We start from the raw sequence: 21800 nt of genomic DNA on the forward strand, positions 1-21800 counted from the left end.
CATGCAGTCCGTCACAGAGTGGTAAAGACAACAAGCAGCCCTTCTCATCTGCCCCATGAGAGCTCTAGTGCTCAACATGAGAGATTGGGGCCAATGGTTCTAAAGGAAATAGAGTCGCAAGAAATTCAGGATGGAATTCGGGGTTTGGAGAGTTATGATGATGTTCCAGAAGAAGACAACTACATTTGAATAAATGTAGGTAGTTGTACCGTACTTAAAAAAAATAATATATCCCCTGAAAATAAGCCCTAGGGTGTCTTCTTGAGGAAAAATAAATATAAGACCCTGTCTTATTTTGGGGGAGACACGGTATGTCCCTCTTCTATTCCTCAGTGAGTCACGGCGACTGCCACATCCAGTCCACCGCTGAGCGCCTCACGCATGTGGACCAGCCCACGGTTGTGCCTGCCGTCTCAAAACTTCCTGCAAAGGACCCTGCTGGACCGGCCACCCACCCACCCAGCCTCTGGCAGCAGCATGGTGGGCACCTGTTCTGCTAGTCTCTGATGTTTCTCCAAAACCGAGGGAGACCAGGAGGGCCACCCTGAGTGCCCGTGGCAGGCCCAGCCTGTCCCTAATGCTGCCCCGAGGCGGGAAGCAGCGTTGGGGGTGGTCTGCTCATTTCAGCGTAGACGTGGCTGACGGCACAGCCGTGGCGCCTGGATTGCTCACCGTAGTCCAGGCTGTAGAAAGCAAACCCGTTCCCGGGGTAGAAGGAGCCCCTCTCTGTGGCGGAGAAGCACTGCATCCTCGCGTTCGCCCGCACGGTCTCCTGGATGGCGGAGTCCTCCCCGTTCAGCCAGTTCCAGCTCCGCAGGCAGCCGTCCAGGCGCGGGTTTATCTGCAGAGAAAGAAACCACGGCGGCTTCCTGGGGGCCATGCTCCACGTGCCATGCCGGCCCACACGGCCGGCGTGGTCTGCTGAAAAACGGGTAGATCGCGTTCGTGGCAGTGGTTCCACAGAAGGGCTCGGAACACCCATGTCCACGCACGGTTCCGGTGGCTGTGTGCTCCAGAAATGAAGCCAAATTTTATTTATTTATTTTTTGAGATGGAGTCTCACTCTGTTGCCTGGGCTAGAGTGCCGTGGTGTCAGCCCAGCTCACAGCAGCCTCAAACTCCTGGGCTCAAGCAATCCTCCTGCCCCAGCCTCCCGAGTAGCTGGGACTACAGGCACTCATCACCATGCCCGGCTATTTTTTTCTATTTTTAGTAGAGACGAGGTCTCGCTCTTGCTCAGGCTGGTCTCGAACCATGGACCTTGAGCGATCCTCCTGCCTCGGCCTCCCAGAGTGCTGGGATGACAGGCCTGAGCCACCGCGCCCAGCCAGTAAATTGTGTTTGTGGCGGTGGTTTCACAGAAGGGCTCGGAACACCCATGTCCACACAGGGTTCTGGCGGCTTTAAATCTCTCAAGGAAAAGAATGGAAAACACATGAGTCCAAGGCCAGACAAGACTAGCTGTTTAACCGCAGACTGTGGTGCAGATCACTGCATGTCCAGCAGGGCTGTGACCAGACCGGGTGGCCTCGGCCTTCCTCTGCATTTGGGGCTGCGTGAGCCGGGCGGGGGCTGGGGCCAGGCGCGACAGGACGCCATGCGGCCGACACGTGTCCGTGATCTTTGCACCCAGAGGCGCCCACACCCTTCCCTGCTTGGCGTGGAAACTATACTCCCTACACCACGGGTTCTGGCGTGGACGGCTGCAGGGGAAGTGCAGACACCCTGGCATGGCGAGAGGGCATGTGGTGTGGGGAGAGGGGGAGGCAGGACCGTCAGCGACCTCCCTAGCACCGTGGAAACCGTGGCAGGTCAACAATCTGACATGTTCTTGGGAAACATCCAGAAAGTTGATTTTCTTTTTTTTTGTGAAAGAATAGTAATTTCACTGTGTTTTTGTTTTTTTTGTTTTTTTGGTTTTTTTTTTGAGACACAGTCTCACTGTGTTGCCCAGGCTAGAGTTCCCCGGGCGTCAACCTAGCTCACAGCAACCTCAACCTCCTAGGCTCAAAGGATCCTTCTGCCTCAGCCTCCAGAATAGCTGGGACTACAGGCATGCGCCACCATGCCCGGCTAATGTTTTCTATATATTTTAGTTGGCCAATTAATTTTTTTCTATTTATAGTAGAGACGGGGTCTCGCTCTTGCTCAGGCTGGTTTTCAACTCCTGACCTTGAGCGATCCACCTGCCTCAGCCTCCCAGAGTGCTGGGATTACAGGCGTGAGCCACTGTGCCCAGCCCACTGTGTCTTATGTCTGCTGCAGTATGACATTTTTATCACTGATTTAGATGGAAACTTAAGTGAGTGTCATAAGAAGAGAAGGTGAGGTCAGGGACGTAGGAGGAGGGTTTGCCAGCCTCATCCTGTGCCACCCTCAGTCGATGGGACACCAGGATGGTCCCATGCCAGCGCCCGGGGCCGGGCAGGACTTACGGGCTGCACCAGGTCCTTCTCCTTGAAGGGGATGCCGCCCACGGTGAGGTTCAGGTGGTACAGGCCTCGGTCCCGCTGAAACAGGTCCCCGGCCACCGCGATCTTCATGACAGCGTCCTTGTTCACCTTCACCACCACGTTCCGCTCCAGCTCCTCCACGGAGATCTGAGAAAGACAGCGCTGTGAGCACAGGTGGGGGGCACACTCTGAAGGGCAGCCCACCTGGGGGCCAGGTGAGTCCCACCTGGGCCGGGAGGGACCTGACCTTGGGGGACCAGGTGAGTCCTGACCTGGGGAGGGGGCAGGCTTGTCCCACCTGGGCCAGGAGGGACCTGAATGAACCAACCAAGGCGCCCAGAACTTTCCAAGTAGAGACTTTGGAGTCTGTCGCTATATAGCCGATGAATGTTCCTAAACTTCCAGAAGAACATCTAAGTCCTCTTGGCTGAAGAGGAGACTACATTACCTGCTTGTACCTGAAGTGCTCAGAAGAGTGTAGTGTGTCTGGTGACTGGGGCAGGGGCCTCCCCCGTTGTCACCCACGTTCTCTGGGAGGACCAGTGTGGGGTGGCGGACGCCGTGAGCTGTGTGGCAGGACCACGTGGTCCCTGCACAGTGTGTGTGCCATGTCCTGCGTCCCTGGGACTGAGTCCTCCTCATCTGCAGCTTTGCTAGGACATCTCTCCTAGTGCTCGAGAGGCCCGGTCCTCTGAGCGGTCAGGGAAGGAGCGAGGCATCACTCCTCAGGGTGGAAATGCCAGCAGTGTCCACGGAGTCCCGTTTGCAGAGGCCAGGGAAAACTTTTCCACGTTATCTTTGCTTCTGAAGGACAGACTGCTTTTCCATTGCTCTTTAAACGTGGATTCCGAACGCCCTGTCCAGTCAGGGCCCCAGGCATTGCCTGTTTTGTTGCAGGCAGTCTAGGTCCATGGCAGGGATGGGGACAGGCCTCCATTGCCCACGTGCAGGCCTGGCCACGATGGGCTGGGTCCAGGCAGCTGGATGTCACTGGGAAGAGTAGCCCCAGCCAGAGCTTGCCCGGATGTTCCACAGCAACCACAGGAACCCGGCATGCCTGTGCCCACGCTGTCCTTCACGGAAAGGCTCATGGTGCCCACTCAGGCCACGGCTGGGAGCCACATGCAGACAGAGCCCTGGTGCCCGTGGTTCAGGTTCTGTAGCCAGACCACCCCATGGTGGGCTGCCTGTGTCCTGGGCTGCCCCAGTGTCTCCGTAGCCCTGGTGACAAACACAACTTTCCCCAGACACAGCCACGTGTCCCCTGGAACTGAGAACTAGGGCTCTGGCTCAGGCTCTTCCATGTGGGATCCTCACTTAGATACTGGGTGACATGACGAAAGGCCCCGAGACCCACACTGTCCCCCAGAGGGTCCCCGTCCTGTCACATGCGTCCAGGTGGTGCCCAGAGCCATCCCCCTGCAAATGTCCAGCAGGCAAGTAGGAGACCCTGGGCCGGCGCAGGGGGCCACCCACTCACCGTCTGCCACGTGCCGTGGTTGATGATGGGCCCACTGCTGGTGACTCGGCCCACGCCGTTGTAGCGCAGCTGCAGCTCCAGCCGGCCAGCCCGCAGGGCCAGGACGATCCAGGTGCTGTCCTGGCGGCCTCCAGCGAAGAAGAGCACCCCCTCGGGGTCAAAGGTCCGGAAGTCGAACTCAGCCACAAGTCTAGCCACGTGAGGGGCGTCAGGGTCTGCATGGCAGAGCCCGGCCCCTCCCCGGCCGGCCACTCGAGGGCTCGGCCCTGCCCTGCCTGGGACATGCACGACCAAGGCCACGGCACCTGCTGGGCCCAGGGCCACGGCGGCCACTTAGCCGGCGTGGGCAGACGGTCTCACCTGGTGGGCTGCAGCCGCTTGAAGCGCAATCTGATCACGGGGGTCCCACTGAACATCCGGCCCAGGTACAGGGACTTCACGCTCTTGGCCACACTGAAGGGCACACAGGGCAAGATGTCCTGGGGACGGGAGGGGCCGCGTCAGCCGGACGCCCCACCCCCGTCCTCCCGAGTCCCGGGGAGCGTGGCACCCACCTTGCACCCCCAAAGTCCCCGAGACTGTCACCTCCCAGCCGCAGGGATCCCAGGTGAGGGGCTTTGCCCGTCAGGTTCAGAATCCCACCAGGCTGCTCCGGGGCACCCCTGTCCTTCCCCACTAATTGCCATTTTGCCCTCACGCTCTAAACTATGAGATGTTTCAGGCATACTTGTAGGAAAGCATGGAGAACCGTGACAGTGACGCAAATAGCATGTGGGGGCCTTGTGACCCCCTGCCCTGGGCTGCATCTTCTCCGTGCTGCCGAGGGAGCCTGGGCCCATGCCGGCGCGGGGACCCTGGAGGGCCGCGTGGCTGCTCTGCCCGCCCCGGTCGGCCGGCGTGAGGGAAGCCGGCGTCTGTGCAGCCGCTGCCTGAGGACAGCGAGCCACCCTGGGCACAAGTCTCATGAGCCGGCCGGGTATCCTGCACCTCTTGACCAGATGCTGCTGGTCCAGGGTCTGCGGTCCTGTGGGGCTGTCACCATGGCTGCTGCATCTGCAGAGCCCTTTGTGTGTGCTTTTAGTAAGAGCTCACCATGCCCACGTCCCAGGCCCCAGGGAAGGGAAGGGAAGAGCCGGCGCCAGGTTCTTGGCAGCCTGGCGGAGGCCAGGAACTGCACACGGGGTGTGTGGCCGGGCTGGCCAGCCACAGCAGCGGGGGTTGCCATGGAGACGCCATAAACACAGCCAAACAGCTGTCGCCCAGTGGACGGTCTGCACCTCATGCCTGGCTGCGCGGCCTTGTCCCCAGCCTTTCTGTGTGCCCTGTCAGCGGCGCAGGGTATCGGGCAATGCACGGCGAGGGGCCCCAGGCCACCCACCTCGCAGGTGTCCATGTCCGGGGACAGCTTGAGGCCGCCGCGCCCATCGCAGTGGCAGGAGTAGCTCCCCGGTGTGTTGACGCAGGCCTGCTCGCAGCGGCCCTGCGCACACTCGTCCACGTCTGCCGGCGGAGGGGCGGCCATGGTGAGCAGGGCGGCGTGGCGGCGGCTCGGCCCCTCCTCTCCCCCCAGGGCAGTGGGCGCCACTGTCTGAGGACTTCCCGCAGGAGCCCCCTGCGCCCCGCCGGGCCGGCGAGGAGGGCCCGTCTGTGCCACCAGGGGTCCCAGGAGGATGGGGGGCCCAGAGATGCTGCGGTGGGCGAGGGGGATGGTGCAGGCGCCGGACCCCCCCACACCCGGGTCCTCGCACCCTGCCTGCCCCGAGAGCTCTGCCGCCTCTGCGCAGCGGCCAGGCCACACGGCTGCCAGACGGGAGAGACGCAGCCTCGCCACTCTGCCGGGGGAAAGGCGGTGCCGGCCCGCCGCCCTCGCAGTGGGGAGCCCGGGGAGCCCAGCGCTCTCTGCTCTGCCTGTGCCCAGGCCGAGAAGGACAGGCACGTGGTCCGTGCATGTGGGTTCATATGTGTGCACCTGTACACGTGTGCATGTGCACATCTGGGTGCATGTGCTGCACGCGTGTATGTGTGCACCTGTGTCAATGCACATGTGTGAGTATGTGGACCTGTGTGTAGGCATGTGTGTGGAGACATGTATGTGGGTATGTGTGCATCTGTGTACATGTGTGCATTGCTGCATGTGTGTGCCTGTGTGAATGCATGTGCTTGCGTGAGCATTTGGACTCGTGTGTGGGCATGTGTGTGGGCACACGTGGACCTGTGGGCGAGTGTGTGGATATGCGTGGACCCATGTGTGGGCACGTGTGTGAGCACGTGTGGACCCGTGTGTGGGCACGGTGGTAGAAGAGGCTCCTATCTGGTTGCTGGGGGGGCTCAGTTTCAGGGACAGAAACTCTCCCAGGCGCCCCGCCTCCCCCACCCCCATCCCCCCGTCTGTCCCGGGCCCCATGGTGGGTGTGCGGGTGCATTTCCCAGCCTGGGCACAGGGGAGGCGTCTGCGGAGTGGCCGGGTGCGTGGGTACCTTGGCAGGCCTTGTCCTGGGTGCTGTAGGCGTAGCCCTCGTCACACAGGCACGAGTAGGAGCCGGGCAGGTTCTGGCAGCGCGCCTCCCCGCAGGCCGCCGCGTCTGCGCACTCGTCTACGTCTGCAAGCGAGACCGGCGGTCAGGAGGCCACTGTGGGTGACCACAGGCTGGGCCGCTGTGGGGCTGTGGGCGGAACGCTGATGCGCAGGGGCTCGGCGCCAGCAGGACCTGCACCCACACGCCTGGCCAGGTGGCCCCGAGTGGGGCGGCGGCACGTGTCATGGGGCGCGGCTGAGAAGTAGATCCCAGACCGACGGAGCGCCGTCGCAAGGGCACTGCCTGGCTGGTGGGGGTGTGGCTGCGCGGCGTGACTTACCTGGCGGCCGTGGGTGGTGGAGACGTAACCGACCGCCAGGGGACGTTCCCTGCCGAGGTCCCACCCCAGGGAGGCCCGCGGGCCAGCCTCTGTGGGTCACTGCTGTGGTGGCAGCCCCAGACCTGGGCCGCTAACCTGGCAACCCAGCGTCCACTGCCGAGTGCCCAGGTGGACGTGAGTCACACACCTGGGACAGAGTCCTCCGGTCACAGAGACAGCTGGGGACACAGGAGGGGAGCAGGCGGGGTCCTCCACCCCAGGCAGTGGCTGGGCACCAGCCTCGCGGGCAGGCGCTCACACGCGTGGACACATCCCGCCTATGGGAGTCCCTCACGTGCCTGCAGGACCTGGGGGGGTCCCCTCTCGGGGTCGGGGGCAGGGCCGTGGTGGGAGGCCTCTGTCTGCAGGCGGGGGCACCGACAGCAGGGCTAGCTCACGCGCCGAGGTGGGAATGGCGGGGACCACTTAAGTGGACAGAGACAGAAGCCGCTTTCTGACAGTGAGGAGCAGACAGGGCCCCTGCTGTGAGGTTCAGGTTTGCCAGCGTCCTGCCCCAGCACACGTGTGTGGCTGCCGTGCGGCGCTCTGGGCGGGCGGAGTGGCACGCCCAGGCAGGTCCAGATCCAGGGAGGGAGGAGGAGGAAGGTGGACCCCCAAAGGGGCAAAGCCCAGGGCAGTGGCCGGCACAGACGTGGCAGGGCTGCCCGTGGCCATGGTGACTTTGCCCCGTCCCTCCTTGGGCTGAGGGAGGCCAGGCTGACCAGAGGCAGGAGTGGGGGTGGGGAGGCCAGACATCGGGAGGCTGGGGGGAGGGGTGGCTGGGCGGGACCCTAAGCTCCCTTGGGACCCCCCTGGGGAGGCCCCAGCTCAGAGATTGCACGGAATCCGTCCAGGCTTCCCACAGCCTGGGGCGGGAAGGGCCCCCACACCAAGCCAGCGGCTCGGATTGGCTGGACCGACCCCAGCTCTGGGTCCTGGTGAATCATCCCTGGCGGGCGCCCCGGCTCCATCCTTGGCATGCCCGGGCTTGTGCCGTCTCTGCGGGACGCCCTACCCTTCCAGGAACAGGAGCTGGCCTTACCCTGGCAGGTCCTGCCGTCTGCAGAGAGCGCGAAGCCGCTATAGCAGGAGCAGTGGAAGCTGCCCGGCTGGTTTTGGCAGACCTGGCTGCAGCCACCATTCTCCTGGCTGCACTCGTTGACATCTGCAAACAAGGACAGGCTGCAGGGCACTGGCTGGGCGATGGGGGAGGGGCTCGGGTGCCATGGTGATGGGGGAGAGGTGCTGGGCCGTGGCAGAGGGGCACAGGTGCGGGGGAGGCAGCAGGCATGAGGCAGAACAAATCCCTTGGGACCGGGCCAGCCTAAAGGCACAGCCTGGTCCTGGACTCTGGGCAGAGTGAGGTGTCACAGGTCCTGGGCTCCCCCTTCTCCCTGCCTCCCAAGTCTTGGCTGACACCTGAGCCTGCACTCGGGAGGTCGGAGGTGAAATCATGCCTCTCATGCCCTATGCCCCTCCAGGTCTCCCAGGGAGCCCCCACAGCCCACCTGGGGGCACCTTGGGGCTGGGCAGGGACAGGCAAGAGGGAGGAGGCCCCACCCCCACCAAGCAGCGGCGGAGGCGTTCCCTACCTTTATTGCAGAGCCGGCCCCCCCAGCCGGCATGGCACAGGCAGAAGAAGTTGCCCATGAGGTCCTGGCAGGCTTGGGCGCCCTCCTCATTGCAGGGGTTTGGGGTGCACTGGTCGGGCAGGCCTGCATCGGGCGGCACAGAGGAGCCCCCTGAGCTGCGCCCCAGCCTCCCGCACTGCTGGGAGCGGGGCCCAGGGCCCCCTGCACTGGCCCGGGTGGTAGAGTCTCCACCTCTGGGCAGCAGCCAGGCCCCGGGGCCAGTTCCAGGAAAACCCAGTTAGCTGGGAGGAAGCATCCAGGCCTCGACCTCGGCCGGGTCAGGAGGTGCCTCCCAGGGAGCAGGTGACCCCAAGGCTTCCAGGCAGATGTGGAACATTCCACTGCCCTGGCCGAGCCTCCCCTCCCAGCCCTGCTGACCCTACACACGCTCTCTGCGTGCTGACCACAGGCGTGGCAGGCACCTGCAAAGACAGGGAGAGACCTGGACCCGGGCCCAGGCTGTGCTGCGGGGAAGGGTCCCCTTTCTGGCCGACCCCCAGCCCCACCAGCTTGTCCTGTTTCCCGCTTGGGAAGCAGCTGCCTTGGCCCCACAGAGCTGAGCACTTGGATACGGCGGCTGCCTGCCTGGTTTCGCCTCTGCTTTGGGGCCTGCGGCCACAGAAACAGACACAGCTACCGTGTTTCCCTGAAAATAAGGCAGGGCCTTATATTTATTTTTCCTAAAGAAGACACCCTAGGGCTTATTTTCAGGGGATGTGTTATTTTTTTCAGTATGGTACAACCATCTACATTTATTCAAGTATAGTTAAGTTGTCTTTTTCTGGAACATCATCATAACTCTCCAAACCCCGAATTCAATCCTGAATGTCTTGCGACTCTATTTCCTTTAGAACCATCGGCCCCGATCTCTCATGTCGAGCCATAGAGCTCTCATGGGGCAGATGAGAAGGGCTGCTCGTCTTCTTTCCTGCTCCGCGACGAAATGCATGGCTTGTGCCGATGTGCTGCGTAGCCACGCCCGTCACTAGGTCTTATTTTCGGGGTAGGGCTTCTATTGCGCAGATGCTTAGAAATCCTGCTAGGGCTTATTTTATGGGTAGGACTTATTTTTGGGGAAACACGGTACTTTCTGAGGAGCTTCTCACAGACACAGCGGCGGTTTCCAGGACACGGAGCCGGAGCCACGCCACGGAGCAGGCGGGGAACTCCCTGCCTGTGCCGTTTCGCAGCCCTGGCACCCGGCGGCTGGCAGAGAGAACCGTGACCTCACCCGGAGCTCAAAGAGGCCTTTCACGGCTGGCTGGCCAGGGCACAGGCGGCCCGGGGCCCACGCTGGACGCCACTCCACCGGCTGCTCCTGGGGAGCCCACGCAGCATTCGCAGCCTAGTGTCCTGGGGGCTGACGCGCAGCCATCTGGGACATTTCTGGAAGGTTCCAAGGAACCAACCGGGTGCTGTGCAGACAGGGAGGCAATGTCGGCTGAGGTGCCGGAGACTCTTGGCGAGCATGACTGGCTCCCGGCCGCTGCTGCTCCATCAGACGCGGTGTCCAGGGTGACCCCATGCCACGGGCCACCGTCCGGTTTGCGAGGAAGGGCCTGGCCTTCCGGAAAATCTGTTTCCGCTCTTGTTCCTCTGCAGTCTGTGGTCTGTGTTCCTCCCACGAGGGAGCTATTCCGCTTAGCAACGTCCAATCTGTCCGAGTCACATGACGCCTTTTCCTACTTCCTTCTCCTGCAAGGGTGCGATTTGCCCTGTCCAGGCAGGTCCTTGGTTAGAGGCAGGACCTGGGCTGACCCCGGACGGCCCACGTGAGCCCACCACTTCCCTCGGGGCATCACCGTGCTGAGACCCAGGATGAGACCGCAGTCCTCTGCACAGCTTTGCTTTTTTGGGGGGGGGGGGACAGGCACACGCTCCCTGCGCCCGGCTGTCAGAATTGGCAGGGCCGCCTTTGAGCTCGGCCCCAGCCCTGGAAGCAGCTGTGGCCCCCACACTTCACCCTGTCCTGACACCGGCTGATCCTGCTTGTGGCACCGTCCGGAACCTCTGAAACCAGCAGGGAAGGAGCAGCCCCACGTGCTAAATGACCAGCCAAGGTGTGAGAGTCCCTGCAACTGTTTTACTGTTAGGAGGAAACAAACTTGCTTTAAGTATGTTTTCCTGGCTGGGCGAGGTGGCTCAGACCTGTAATCCCAGCACTCTGGGAGGCTGAGGTGGGCAGATCATTTGAGCTCAGGAGTTCAAAACCAGCCGGAACACAAGCGAGACCCCGTCTCTACTAAAAATAGAAATAAATTAATTGGCCAACTAAAAACATATATAAAAAATTAGCCGGGCATGGTGGTGCATGCCTGTAGTCCCAGCTACTCAGGAGGCCGAGGCAGGAGGATCGCTTGAGCCCAGGAGTTTGAGGTTGCTGTGAGCGAGGCTGACGCCACGGCATTCTAGCCTGGGCAACAGAGCGAGAGTCTTGTCTCAAAAAAAACCTGTTTTCCATGGGGCAGGTGCATGGCCTGGCTGGGCTCTTCCGACTCTGGGAACTGCTGCATGTCCAGCCTCCCTCTGTCCTGCCTGCCCTGCAGAATGCGCAGTCCAAGTCCACAGTCCGAATCACCCACTGATTCCACGAGAGCGTAACGTGGGCCGGTGGCTGGGGACAAGCCCGCCCGGCTCCAGCAGGAGGTGACAGTCTGAGTTCAGAGCTGTGGCTCCGTCAGCTCACGCCGGGCTCGGGTGGGGCCGACCAGGCTCCTTAGGGAACCTGCGAGATGTGCCAGCTCCCTCTGAGCCTGTCCCATGGTGCGCAGTTTGCCCATCCTGCGCAAACCAGAGCTCTCAACATTCTGGATGTGGGCGGCGCCTGGCTCTCCTCTGGGACCCCTGCTCGGCTGTTCCCAGCAGGTGGCGATAGGTGCCTTTCCCGGCAGGTCAGCAGGGACAGGTGTGTAGGCTGGAGTCATGGCGAAGCAGGTCGGGACCAGACAAGTCTGCGTCATGTCGGCTGCTGTGCGCTGGGCGTGCGCCCCATCTCACCACTGCCGTCGCTGGGCTGTGCCTGGGGCGCCACTGACCAGCTGGCACGTGGGGCTGGGAGGTGCCGTCCGCCCAGGGGACTCGTGGGCCAGACCCTTGGGGTGGGGCCCGGGGTGGGCATCGCACACAGACCCCTGGCCCCGAGGGGGGGGAGGTCTGGGAGGCGTGTGCACTTCCACCTGGAGCATTCGCTTAAAGATCCAGCGTCATTTCAGAAGCATACACCTGTGAACGTGACGCAAGGGCTGGCTGACTTGGTGCTGAGTTTGCCGGAACGCCCGCGTCCCTCCGTCACAGCCTCTCTGCCTACCTGGGGCTGGGCGCCCGGCCGACTCCCCGGGCGGGACTGCCCCAAGATTCCCACACGCTCTTGGAGCCGATGCTGCTCAGCACTGAGTGCATTCGCTTCTCTGTGGGACGCTTATCTCTAGCACGAGAGGAAGGAAGCTGGCAAGTGGCGGACACCCAGCTGGGGCCGCAGACTTCTGTGGAACCAGGCGCCACGTCCAGGAAAAGCACGTGACGATGACACCTCGGCAGGCCCCACGGGGCGCCCACCAAACTGCCCCCCGCCAGGCACACTTGGCCAGGGGCATGTGGCTGCTCGGCCAGGCCGCGGTGGGTGGAGCGTCAGGGAGATCAGGGACCTGCCTGGGCGGCTGCCATGGTTACAGGTGAAGTGTGGGCCTCCCGCCATGGCCGACAGGCTTTTCCCGGGGTGAGGACAACTCGGACCAGGACTGCATGTGCCAGGGTGGCGCAGGGCCCCCGCTCTGCCCAGGAGAAGGGGCGAGGGGGACGCTTCCTTGTGGGGGAGAACCGGGGCTGGGGGGTCACCGCGCCTGGACCATGACCCTGCAACGGCCTTTTCGGGATGCCCAAGGCCAGGAGCTGGGAAACCTGAGTGTCAGACGCCCGCCGCTGCCCCACGCAGGCAGGACAAGTGCCTTTGGCTGCAGAGAAGCTGGAACTGCCGGTGGGAACGGAAGGAAATGGAAACCGAGGCTCTTCCTGGGCACCGAGAGAACAGAGTCCATGCCTGCCTGGGGCTGAATCTGGACTCTTTGCGGCTCCTGCTTTAATTTTAACAATAACAGATATCTTCACTTTCAAAGAACTCAAGCTCTGATATGTGCTCACGAATCCCAAATAAGAGCATTTCACAAAGGAACTGGCAAACCAAAAGCAAAGCTGTCTCGGTCATCGCTCCCCTGTGCTCGGACTGAGAGCCGGCCCCCGGGGACTCTGAAGGGCGCAGACCCGGCACCCCGGGGCTATCTGGGTCTCTGCCGTGCGGGGCGCAGTCTGTGTGGACGTCCACATGCACACGGGACACCCAGAACCGCCAACGCACCGTGCAGCCACTTAGACATGACACTGCCCATAAAGACTCGGCACAGGCTGAGAAAAAAATCTCACTAACGTCCGTACAAACGGCAAATTTGCAAGTTAATTCCTACAAACTGAGAAAAATGGGCAAAGAATAGGAACAAACAGCTTGCAGGAAAAGAAATAAATGATTCTTAGAGACAGATGAAGCTCAGCTTCACTTGTCGGTAAGAAAAGCGAGCTGGCATGACTGGCATCCCTTTGCTGGATGACGATTGAAAAGTTAAAAAGACCCCGAGTTGGGCAGAAGCGGGGGATGTGAGGCTGGCGGCCTCTCGGGGTGGACCGCAAAGGCGGCTCCCAGCAAAAGGCAAGGAAGCCGAAGGTGAGCACAGGCCTTACGCCGCGCTGTCCCGCCCATCTGCCTGGCGGCAGCAACGCTCTGGCTCTGTCTGTGATGACAGAGGTGGGGCGAGACCTGGAGTCTGCCCGCGCTCCCGGGCAGGCTGCTGCGCCGCGCCCGCCCTGACCCAGCCTCCGAGGCAGACAGCTGCAAAGCAGGTGCAGACCCTGCTCAAGGAGCTGCCACGGCTGAGAACAGACTCCGCCTCTCGTGGACTCAGGTCTGGCGTTCACGGGACACTCGGAACTGGGAGCTGCCGGCAGTGGCCTCCAAGGAAAGGACACAGCAGGGATGGGCCCTGTGAAATGTCTAAATTTTGTCCCACGTACATGTTCTATTTCTAGAAAAACAAGTTTGTTTTGTTTTTTTGAGACAGAGGCTCACTCTGTTGCCCAGGCTGCAGTGCCGTGGCATCAGCCTAGCTCACAGCAACCTCAGACTCCTGGGCTCAAGCAATCCTGCTGCCTCAGCCTCCCGAGTAGCTGGGAATACAGGCATGCACCACCATGCCTGGCTAATTTTTTTCTATATATTTTTAGTTGGCCAATTAAGTTCTTTCTATTTATAGTAGAGATGGGGTCCCACTCTTGCTTAGGCTAGTCTTGAACTCCTGACCTTGAGCGATCCACCCGCCTCGGCCTCCCAGAGTGCTGGGATGACAGGCGTGAGCCACCATGCCCGGCCTAGAAAAACAAAACTTACTTGCTTAGAAAAGAGAGTTTGGTGACAAGGGAGGGGGCCCAGGGAGGTGCTGTAGCTGCTAAAAGGTAACAGAATGTCCAGGACGCCCAGACTCAGCGCTCCTGGAAGACAGGGGAAACAGACTTACTCTGGACGCAGGCAGCGAAGTCGGGGTTCTTGGAGTAGGGGGAGCCATGCTTGTTGATGCACTCTGCAAGACAGAAAGCGAGAGTCTCACTCGCCGTGGGGCTGCGTGGGAACAGAGCTACAGCTTCTCTGACTCTCGAAAAGCGCCTTGTTCTCTCCGCCTGGTGGGCCCTGCCCGCGCCAACCCGGCATCCACGCACGCCGCACCTGCCCCACCCTGCCCTGCGCAGAGACCACTGAGACACTCAGCAGTTTTCCCATGGCAGCCAGAGAGGTAAACTCCATGTGCAGCCGACCCCAGTTGGGAAAATCATCCTTGCTTTGGAAGTCTCTCCCTGCCGGGCACAGCCGGACACGATGCTCCGCAGGGAGCCCAGGGAGGGGGCGCAGCATTGGGACATGGTCCCCCCAGGGACGGGACGGAACTGGACGCTGGGCCTCATGTCCCGGAGAACTACCTGCTCTCCAGGTACTACCCCAGCGGGGTGTTGGGGCGTGTCTGGTCCTGCCATACATACGTGGAGTTCTGTTGCTCACACACACACGGGACACGGTGATGGCATCAGAGCATGTCTGGAGCGTCATGGGCTCAGGGACAACCGGCACCTTCTGCCCCAGATCCCAAACCCAGCGCATCTGGGGCCAGACGAGCGCCTGGGACTTCAGGGCCAACCTCTGCCAGTCGCCAGATGTGGACCCGGAGCAGGCAGCTCCCCAGGACATGAGGCCAGTAAATTCACAAAATGAAAAAGGAAGCCCCAGGAACACATTTCCCTCCTTAAGTGATTTGCCTCCAAAGAACTTTAAAACAGTGCTAATCATATACATGGTTCTTTCTTTTCTTTTTTTTTTTTAGACAGTCTCACTCTGTTGCCTAGGTTACAGTGCCGTGGCATCAGCCTAGCTCACAGCAACCTCAAACTCCTGGGCTCAAGCGATCCTCCTGCCTCAGCCTCCCAAGCAGCTGGGACTACAGGCACACACCACTATGCCTGGCTAATTTTTCTATATGTTTTTAGTTGTCCAGCTAATTTCTTTCTATTTTTAGTAGAGACTAGGTCTTGCTCTTGCTAAGGCTGGTCTTGAACTCCTAACCTCCAGCGATCCTCCCACTTTGGCCTCCCAGAGTGCTGGGAGGACAGGCGTGAGCCACCGCGCCCGGCCCAAGTATGTGGTTCTTGAAGGATAATCAGGGTATCCTTCAGGGACCCGTGAGGTCAGAGTGATGGCTCCAACAGGACCGGGCGTCCCTAGAGTTTGTCCCACGAGTGGGGACACTGCCACTCTGACGGCCACAGGCCTGTCTGCATTCCTGTTCCTCAGATGGGAGAGCATGTTCAGCATCCAGAGATTTAATTAATAACACACTGAATGTCCACGAACACAGCCACACGACCACCTCTGTGGGCCTCGGTGGCTCAGCACTGATCGGTCCTGCGAGGAGGAGGTCTGGGGACCCCCACCCCGTCCCCTTCCAGATGAGAGCGGGTCTGAGCTAAGGCAGGTCTGTGAACTGCGGCTTCGCGTGAGGTTCCACAAACACGGGATGAAAGTAAACAAGGAAACCACGTTCCGACCTGTGTGCTCTGGGACTGAGCAGTCCTCTCTCCAGGAGCAACTCGGGACCGGGGTTCCCCGACACGGAACACCCCCCGCCGCACCTCCGCGACAGCCACGTGACGTGGAGGTGGACACTTACCTAAGTACCGTGGGTAGAAGTATTCCTGTGGGGAAAGAGAGAGGCAGGTGAGGGAATGCTCGGCTATGGCTGCTCAGCCGATCCACGTGTCATCTCACGCTCACTGTGTGGCGGGCGTGGCCGGCCACGGCAGGGCGAGGAGGCCCAGGGGGGGCCCGGCTGCCACAGAAGCCATGTTGTCTGCAGCTGCTCAGAAAGTGCCACCCACAGCGTCTCGGGTAGGCGCCCCGAGGACCGCGCCAGGCGAGGGCTCTCGCAGCCGGAGCCGTGTCTCTGTTGCACGTGGCGCGGTTTGCGTGGATTGGATTTGTTAAGCAGCCTGGCGTGGGGGGAGGCGGGGGCTGGACACGATGGGTCTCTGCGTGTTGGAGCACCAGTGGAGACCCCACCGTGTGGAGTGGACACTGGTGCCAGCGCCGGCCACCCCGCTCCACACCACAGGGAGGGCCCAGCGGGAGATTGCTGCAGGACCCTGCTACGGACAGTCCACAGACTCGCGGCCACCGTCTCCTGTTTTTTTTGTTTGTTTGTTTTTGTTTTGAGACAGAGTCTCACTCTGTTGCCTGGGCTATAGTGCCGTGGCACCAGCCTAGCTCACAGCAACCTCAAACTCCTAGGCTCAAGTGATCCTCCTGCCTCAGCCTCCCAAGTAGCTGGGACTACAGGCATGCACCACCATGCCCAGCTAAGTTTTTCTATATATTTTTAGTTGGCCAATTAATTTCTTTCTATTTTTTTAGTAGAGACAGGGTCTTGCTCTTGCTCAGGTTGGTTTCGAACTCCTGACCTTGAGCGATCCGCCTGCCTCAGCCTCCCAGAGTTCTAGGATTACAGGCATGAGCCACCGCGCCCGGCCCACCTTCTCCTATTGATGGCCGACCCTACAACAGTGTGGCCTTAAATACTCCCTCACTGGAGCCACGAGACCACGGGATGCCAGGGTCTGCTGCGGGCCGGTGGGTCCCAGCGTTTCACGTTCCACGTGATGCTCACGGCCACCACCCAGGAGGGCCTCTCGACCCCATTATCATGAATAAGGAAGCCGACGTCACGGAGCCTGGCTTGGCAGCTCGCGTGTAGAGCAGAGTGACAGGGCGCCTCCCCCCGCCCCCGCACGCCAGACTCCACACCTTGGCTGCAACAGCCCGGTGGGCGCCTGGGAGCGTCTCCAGGGTTGCCAGCACTCTGTCTGCCAGATGCGCTCACTGGCTGTGTTTTGGGAAGTCGTGGTCTAAGGAAGAGGGGATGTCAGGGTCAGGGCTCACTGGCACTGAGCTCCCGGGCAGCGCCCTCGTGTCTCCGTTTTAATCACCGCAGGCAAACGCCAAGGACCGGAGAGCCCAGCAGGGACACGGGAGTGCCAGGGACGCCAGGTGCTGCTCCCTCCTGGTGCCTCAGCGTTCTGGGTTTGGGGCAGCAAAGCCACAGGGTTTGTCTCACGGGGAGGCTCTGGTTCTGCAATAAAAGAGTCAGGATGGATGCAGAAGATGTCCTCTCAGGGCTGGGAAACCAAAAATCACTTAAGAAAGAAGTGAAAACAATTACGGTGTTTCTCCGAAAATAAGTCCTACCCATACAATAAGCCCTGGCAGGATTTCTAAGCCTTTGTACAATAGAAGCCCCACCCCGAAAATAAGCCCTAGTGGTGGGCGTGGCTACACAGTGCATCTGCACAACCCATGCATTTCGTGATGGAGCGGTAAAGAAGACGAGCAGCCCTTCTAATCTGCCCCATGAGAGCTCTAATGGCTCAACATGAGAGATTGGGGCCAATAGTTCTAAAGGAAATAGAGTCTCAAGAAATTCAGGATGAAATTCAGGGTTTTGAGAGTTATGATGATGTTCCAGAAGAGGACGACTTAAGTATATTTGAATAAATGTAGATGTACATTATAGATGAATAAATGCAGATGTACTGTACTTAAAAAAATAACACATCCCCCGAAAATAAGCCCTAGGGTGTCTTTTTGAGGAAAAATAAATATAAGACCTCATCTTATTTTCGGGGAAACACGGTAGGAGCTAGTGAGTAAACTGCCTAATCGTACATAAATGTTTGCATCACCACAACTTTACAGAAAGGTCCATTCTATTTCTCAAAATTGTAACTGGTTATGCTAGTTATGTGTGATCTGTTCAATACTGAGTTCTATTGTTGCAAAAAGGCAGTATGACAGAAAAACCATGGGGATCTGCCTTTAGTAGACGACGCCTCTGGGAACAGGGTCTCTGAAACCCCAGGGCCTGGACCTGAGGACGGTGGCTCCTGATTTATGTGCTCAGCTGTCAATCAGCACTCACCCCGCCTCCCTGTGCACACTGCAGCCCACTGTGCATACGGGGACCCCTGCAAGCACATGAGGTGCCACAGTTTTGTCACGTGGAGGACTCGTCACCGGCAGGGGCTGCTGGGGACTGCGAACTCCCCGTGAAGCGCAGCCGGCCCGTAGGAGGCGCACCCCAGCCCTGGCGGAGCCCCGGGTCTCGCTGGGAGTCCCCGTCGGCCGGGTGTGGTCCTGGTGTGCACAGCTCCCCCCAGCATGGACCCTGCTGCACAGGTACTCCCTGCCCCTGTGCAAACACAGAGGAAACCTCGACCACAAGTGCCGGCGCCGTCTCAGCATCTGTGAGTCGGGACGAGGGCGGGACAGCTCCACCCGCGTGTGGACATGAGGTGCGGCACACGGGTGTGCTGTCAGGATCCGTCAGACCGGCATCCTCAGAGATGAGATGCCCGAGCACAGTCTGTCACCTCTCAGTGCCCCTCAACTGCCACAACTGCTGGAACAATCGTGAAGTCCGCCCGCCTGGAAACAGCAGTGACTGCCCGCAGGGCAGAAGGGAGGAGACGGCATCTTCCCCCTGAGAAGGGGGCAGTTCCGGGCGCACACACCACGTTCGCCGCCTCACCCCACGCCGCGGCCCTCCAGCGCCGGTGCGGACCGTGAACTCAGCCGTTCCGGAAAGAACGAGCCTCTGCCCGGTGTGCATCGCCATGGGGCTGCGTGTTCTCCCCGGAACGCGGTGGTTCCACGAGGAGGCCTCGCCAAACTGGGGACACGCGTGGGAAAGTGTGTTTTGTCGTCAGTGGCACCAACACGGGAAGGAAACGTGTTACCTGCAACATGAGACAGAGTCCGGGGAAACAGGCGTGGCCCAGGCACACGCATCACCCTGGGCGCGAGTTGCAGCCAGCGCGGTGGCCGGAGCAGACGGCGCCTCCCCGAGAGGACACGGAGAACCCACGTGGCTCTCAGCTCGCCCACGGCCAGCTCCTCTTTGGAAACCACCTGGCAACTCTTTCGGTGGACCTGTCACTCCGTCCGGCTCGAAACTTCCCAGCGCACACGCGCAGCGCTGCAGGAATGGCCACTGCGGGCCGACGCCACCCCCAGCCCTGCATCGGCAGTGTGCTCCCTCGCCAAGGAGACACCCGGTTTTGCCGCAGAGGAACACGGGGAGGACGAGGCCTGGTGCTGGGCAGAGAGGCGGCCGGAGCGCCTGGGGGCGGCGAGACCGTCCGCCGAGAGCCTCCGGGAGCCAGCCTGAGCCCTGCCTGCCCCCTGAAAGGGCGCTTGTCCCGAGGGACAAAGGACGGCGTTCACGGCGTGCAGAACATCTCAGTTTCCCAGACGCTGGGCGTGCCGGCTCGGGTGAGGGGCCGTGGCAGGCCGGGCACTCTGCTGTCCCCAGGCCGGGGACTCGCTGGATGCGCCTGGCACCGAGCGCTGCGAGGCCCAGGGCGGGAGCCGAGGCCCACACGGGGCCGGCAAGGGAGCGCTGCGAGCCAGGACCGCGGCCCAGGTCTGCCCGGCGGGTTTGGCAACAACCCAGGGGCCCTCGACTGCAGTGGCGGGTGTCCCCAAGGCCTCCAACGGCCAGTCCCCGGAGAAGTGGGGGGGGGGGCTGAGCTGCGGGGTGGGTGCAGGACGGGGGCGGGGGAGGGATGGGCCCACCGCCTGGGGTCTGGCCTCACCTCTCCGTGATGCTGATGTTCTGACTCCAGTCATAGGAAGAGAAGTGTGTGTGTGAGCACATGTGTGTCTATGTGTGTGTGCATGCATGTGTTCTGAGTATGTGTGTGTCTCAGTGCATGTGTGACTATGTGTGCACATGTGTCCGTGTGTGAATGTGTGTGCAGGAGTGTGAGCACATGGGTGTATGTTTGTGCATGCATGTGTCAGAGTGCCTGTGGGTCAATGTCTGCATATGTGTATATGGTACGTGTGTGTCTGTGTGTGAATGTGTGTGTGCACTTAGGGGTGTATGTACATGCACATGTGTATCAGGGAGTTTGTGGGTCAATGTCTGCAGGTACATCTGTGTGAAGGTGTGTGCAGGCGTGCGTGCACTGTGTATTTATGCATGTGTGTGGGTCAATGTCTGCAGGGACATGCATGTCTGTGTGTGCACGTGTGTGTACATGCATGTTTGTATCAGGGTGTATGTGGGTCAATGTCTGCATGTGTGTGTATAGGTACATGTGTATCTGTGAATGTGTGTGCACATGGATGAGTGTGTCTACATACATGTCTGTGTCAATGCCTGCAGGTACACATGTCTGTGTGATTGTGTGTACATGCATGTGTGTGTCAGGGTGTATGTGGGCCAGTGTCTGCATGTGTGTGTGTAGGTACAAGCATGTCTGTGAATGTGTGTGCATGTGTGTGCACATGGATGAGTGTGTACATGCATGTGTTAATGCCTGCAGGTACACATGTCTGTGTGAATGGGTGTGTTGATGTGTGCATGCTCGTGTGTGTCAGGGTGTATGTGGGCCAATGTCTGCATGTGCGTGTGTAGGTACAAGCATGTCTGTGAATGTGTGTGCAGATGTGTGCTGGGTCCACTGTCGAGGCAAGGTGGGGTGAGGGGCTGCCCAGGAGATCTCAGCCTGGATGTCCCCTTCCCACCAGGTGCCCCATGCCAGGGGGCAAGTCTCGGAGGGTCCCTTCCCTCCTCCTGGGACACCCTAAGGCACCTGCCAAGTAGCTGTGCCAAGGGGGACTTGGGGACTTCTGCCTCTCCAGGTGCCCTTCCCAAACTGTCCCCAAGATCACAGGCTCAGGGAGAAGGCCCTTGGGGGCAGGCAAAGACCAAGATTGGGCCAGCGGACTTCGGGCCTTTGAGACTGACGCACCCCAGAACCCCATGCTGACAGCTCATCGCCACTCGCAGGCAGGCCCCCATCCCTGGGAGAGCTGGGGCGGCGGGAGTGGGAGAGACATGCTGGGACACGCGTGGCCTGCACTCCGCCCTGCTGACCCTCCTGGGCAAGCTCCTGGAGAACGCCGTGCACCCTGCTATGAGGACCCACTGGGTCCGCCTGCAGCCCAGATTTTCTTCCTGCATATAGGCCGGGGTCAAAGTGCAGGGGCGGCAGGTCCTGGCTGGAAAAAGTCCCTGGTCCAGAATCCTTTCCGGAAGCAGCGGGTGATTACTGAGATGGTATCAGGTGCTGCAGCAAAGAGGACTCCGTGTAAGGAGACGGGCTCAGGGACATTGGCAGAGGTGACCGGTGGCACTGCCCAGACCGGGAACTCAGCCAGGGGGAGGCGCAAGGCCAGGAAGGGAGAATAACAACATGAAAAGGAAAACAAGATAAGCACAGGAGGGCTGGGCTGGTGCGAGCCTGCAGTGATTAGGAGAGGCCCCGCCTGCAGGAATGCGGTGGGAGGTGCCGCCCCTCCCGGCAGGGCCAGCTCCAGCCGGGCACAGCGATAAGAGGAGGGTCTGGGAAGGGCGTTGAGTTCCTGGAGGTGCAGGGCTTCCCTCCTGAGATCTGGCAGCACCGGCCAGCTGGGGGGCAGCAGCAAGCTCCCCATCCCCCCCAGGGCCCTGGAAGGGAGGCAGCATGGCCTTCCCCAGGAGGGGCAGGTGAGCTCACTGAAGCCAGCAGGACACCCCCAGATGGAAGCTGTCGGCGCCCAGCATCCTGCATCCATGCATGGCAGGAAGGGCAGGGGGATCAGTCCCTACAAGTGGCCCTGGCTGGCCAGCTGAGCACACTCCCTGCAACCCCCTGGGGAGTCTGGCAGGTGGTCCAGGGACCGCATATCAAGACCCCAGGCCCGAGGAGGCAGGG

The 21800-nt window shown here is 60.7% G+C and overlaps 2 protein-coding genes across 2 annotated transcripts in view; one reads left to right on the forward strand and one right to left on the reverse strand.

The window, feature by feature from the left end:
• The window catches only part of TMEM255B (transmembrane protein 255B), a 39817-nt gene extending 39168 nt beyond the window's left edge, over positions 1–649 (forward strand). The window contains exon 6 of the mRNA XM_076009619.1: positions 334–649. Coding sequence (XP_075865734.1) covers positions 334–336 — 3 coding nt within the window. The 3' untranslated portion in view covers positions 337–649. The remainder of the gene's footprint in view (positions 1–333) is intronic.
• Positions 1–21800, reverse strand: part of GAS6 (growth arrest specific 6) — a 30938-nt gene that overhangs the window by 5993 nt on the left and 3145 nt on the right. The window contains exons 3-12 of the mRNA XM_076009617.1: positions 15716–15740; positions 14018–14080; positions 8421–8543; positions 7871–7993; positions 6411–6533; positions 5312–5433; positions 4294–4412; positions 3934–4123; positions 2436–2600; positions 673–841 (exon numbers count right to left, since the gene is read on the reverse strand). Coding sequence (XP_075865732.1) covers positions 673–841; positions 2436–2600; positions 3934–4123; positions 4294–4412; positions 5312–5433; positions 6411–6533; positions 7871–7993; positions 8421–8543; positions 14018–14080; positions 15716–15740 — 1222 coding nt within the window. The remainder of the gene's footprint in view (positions 1–672; positions 842–2435; positions 2601–3933; positions 4124–4293; positions 4413–5311; positions 5434–6410; positions 6534–7870; positions 7994–8420; positions 8544–14017; positions 14081–15715; positions 15741–21800) is intronic.

This window comes from Microcebus murinus, chromosome 13 (genome assembly GCF_040939455.1).
Source record: "Microcebus murinus isolate Inina chromosome 13, M.murinus_Inina_mat1.0, whole genome shotgun sequence".
NCBI classification, from domain to species: domain Eukaryota; kingdom Metazoa; phylum Chordata; class Mammalia; order Primates; family Cheirogaleidae; genus Microcebus; species Microcebus murinus.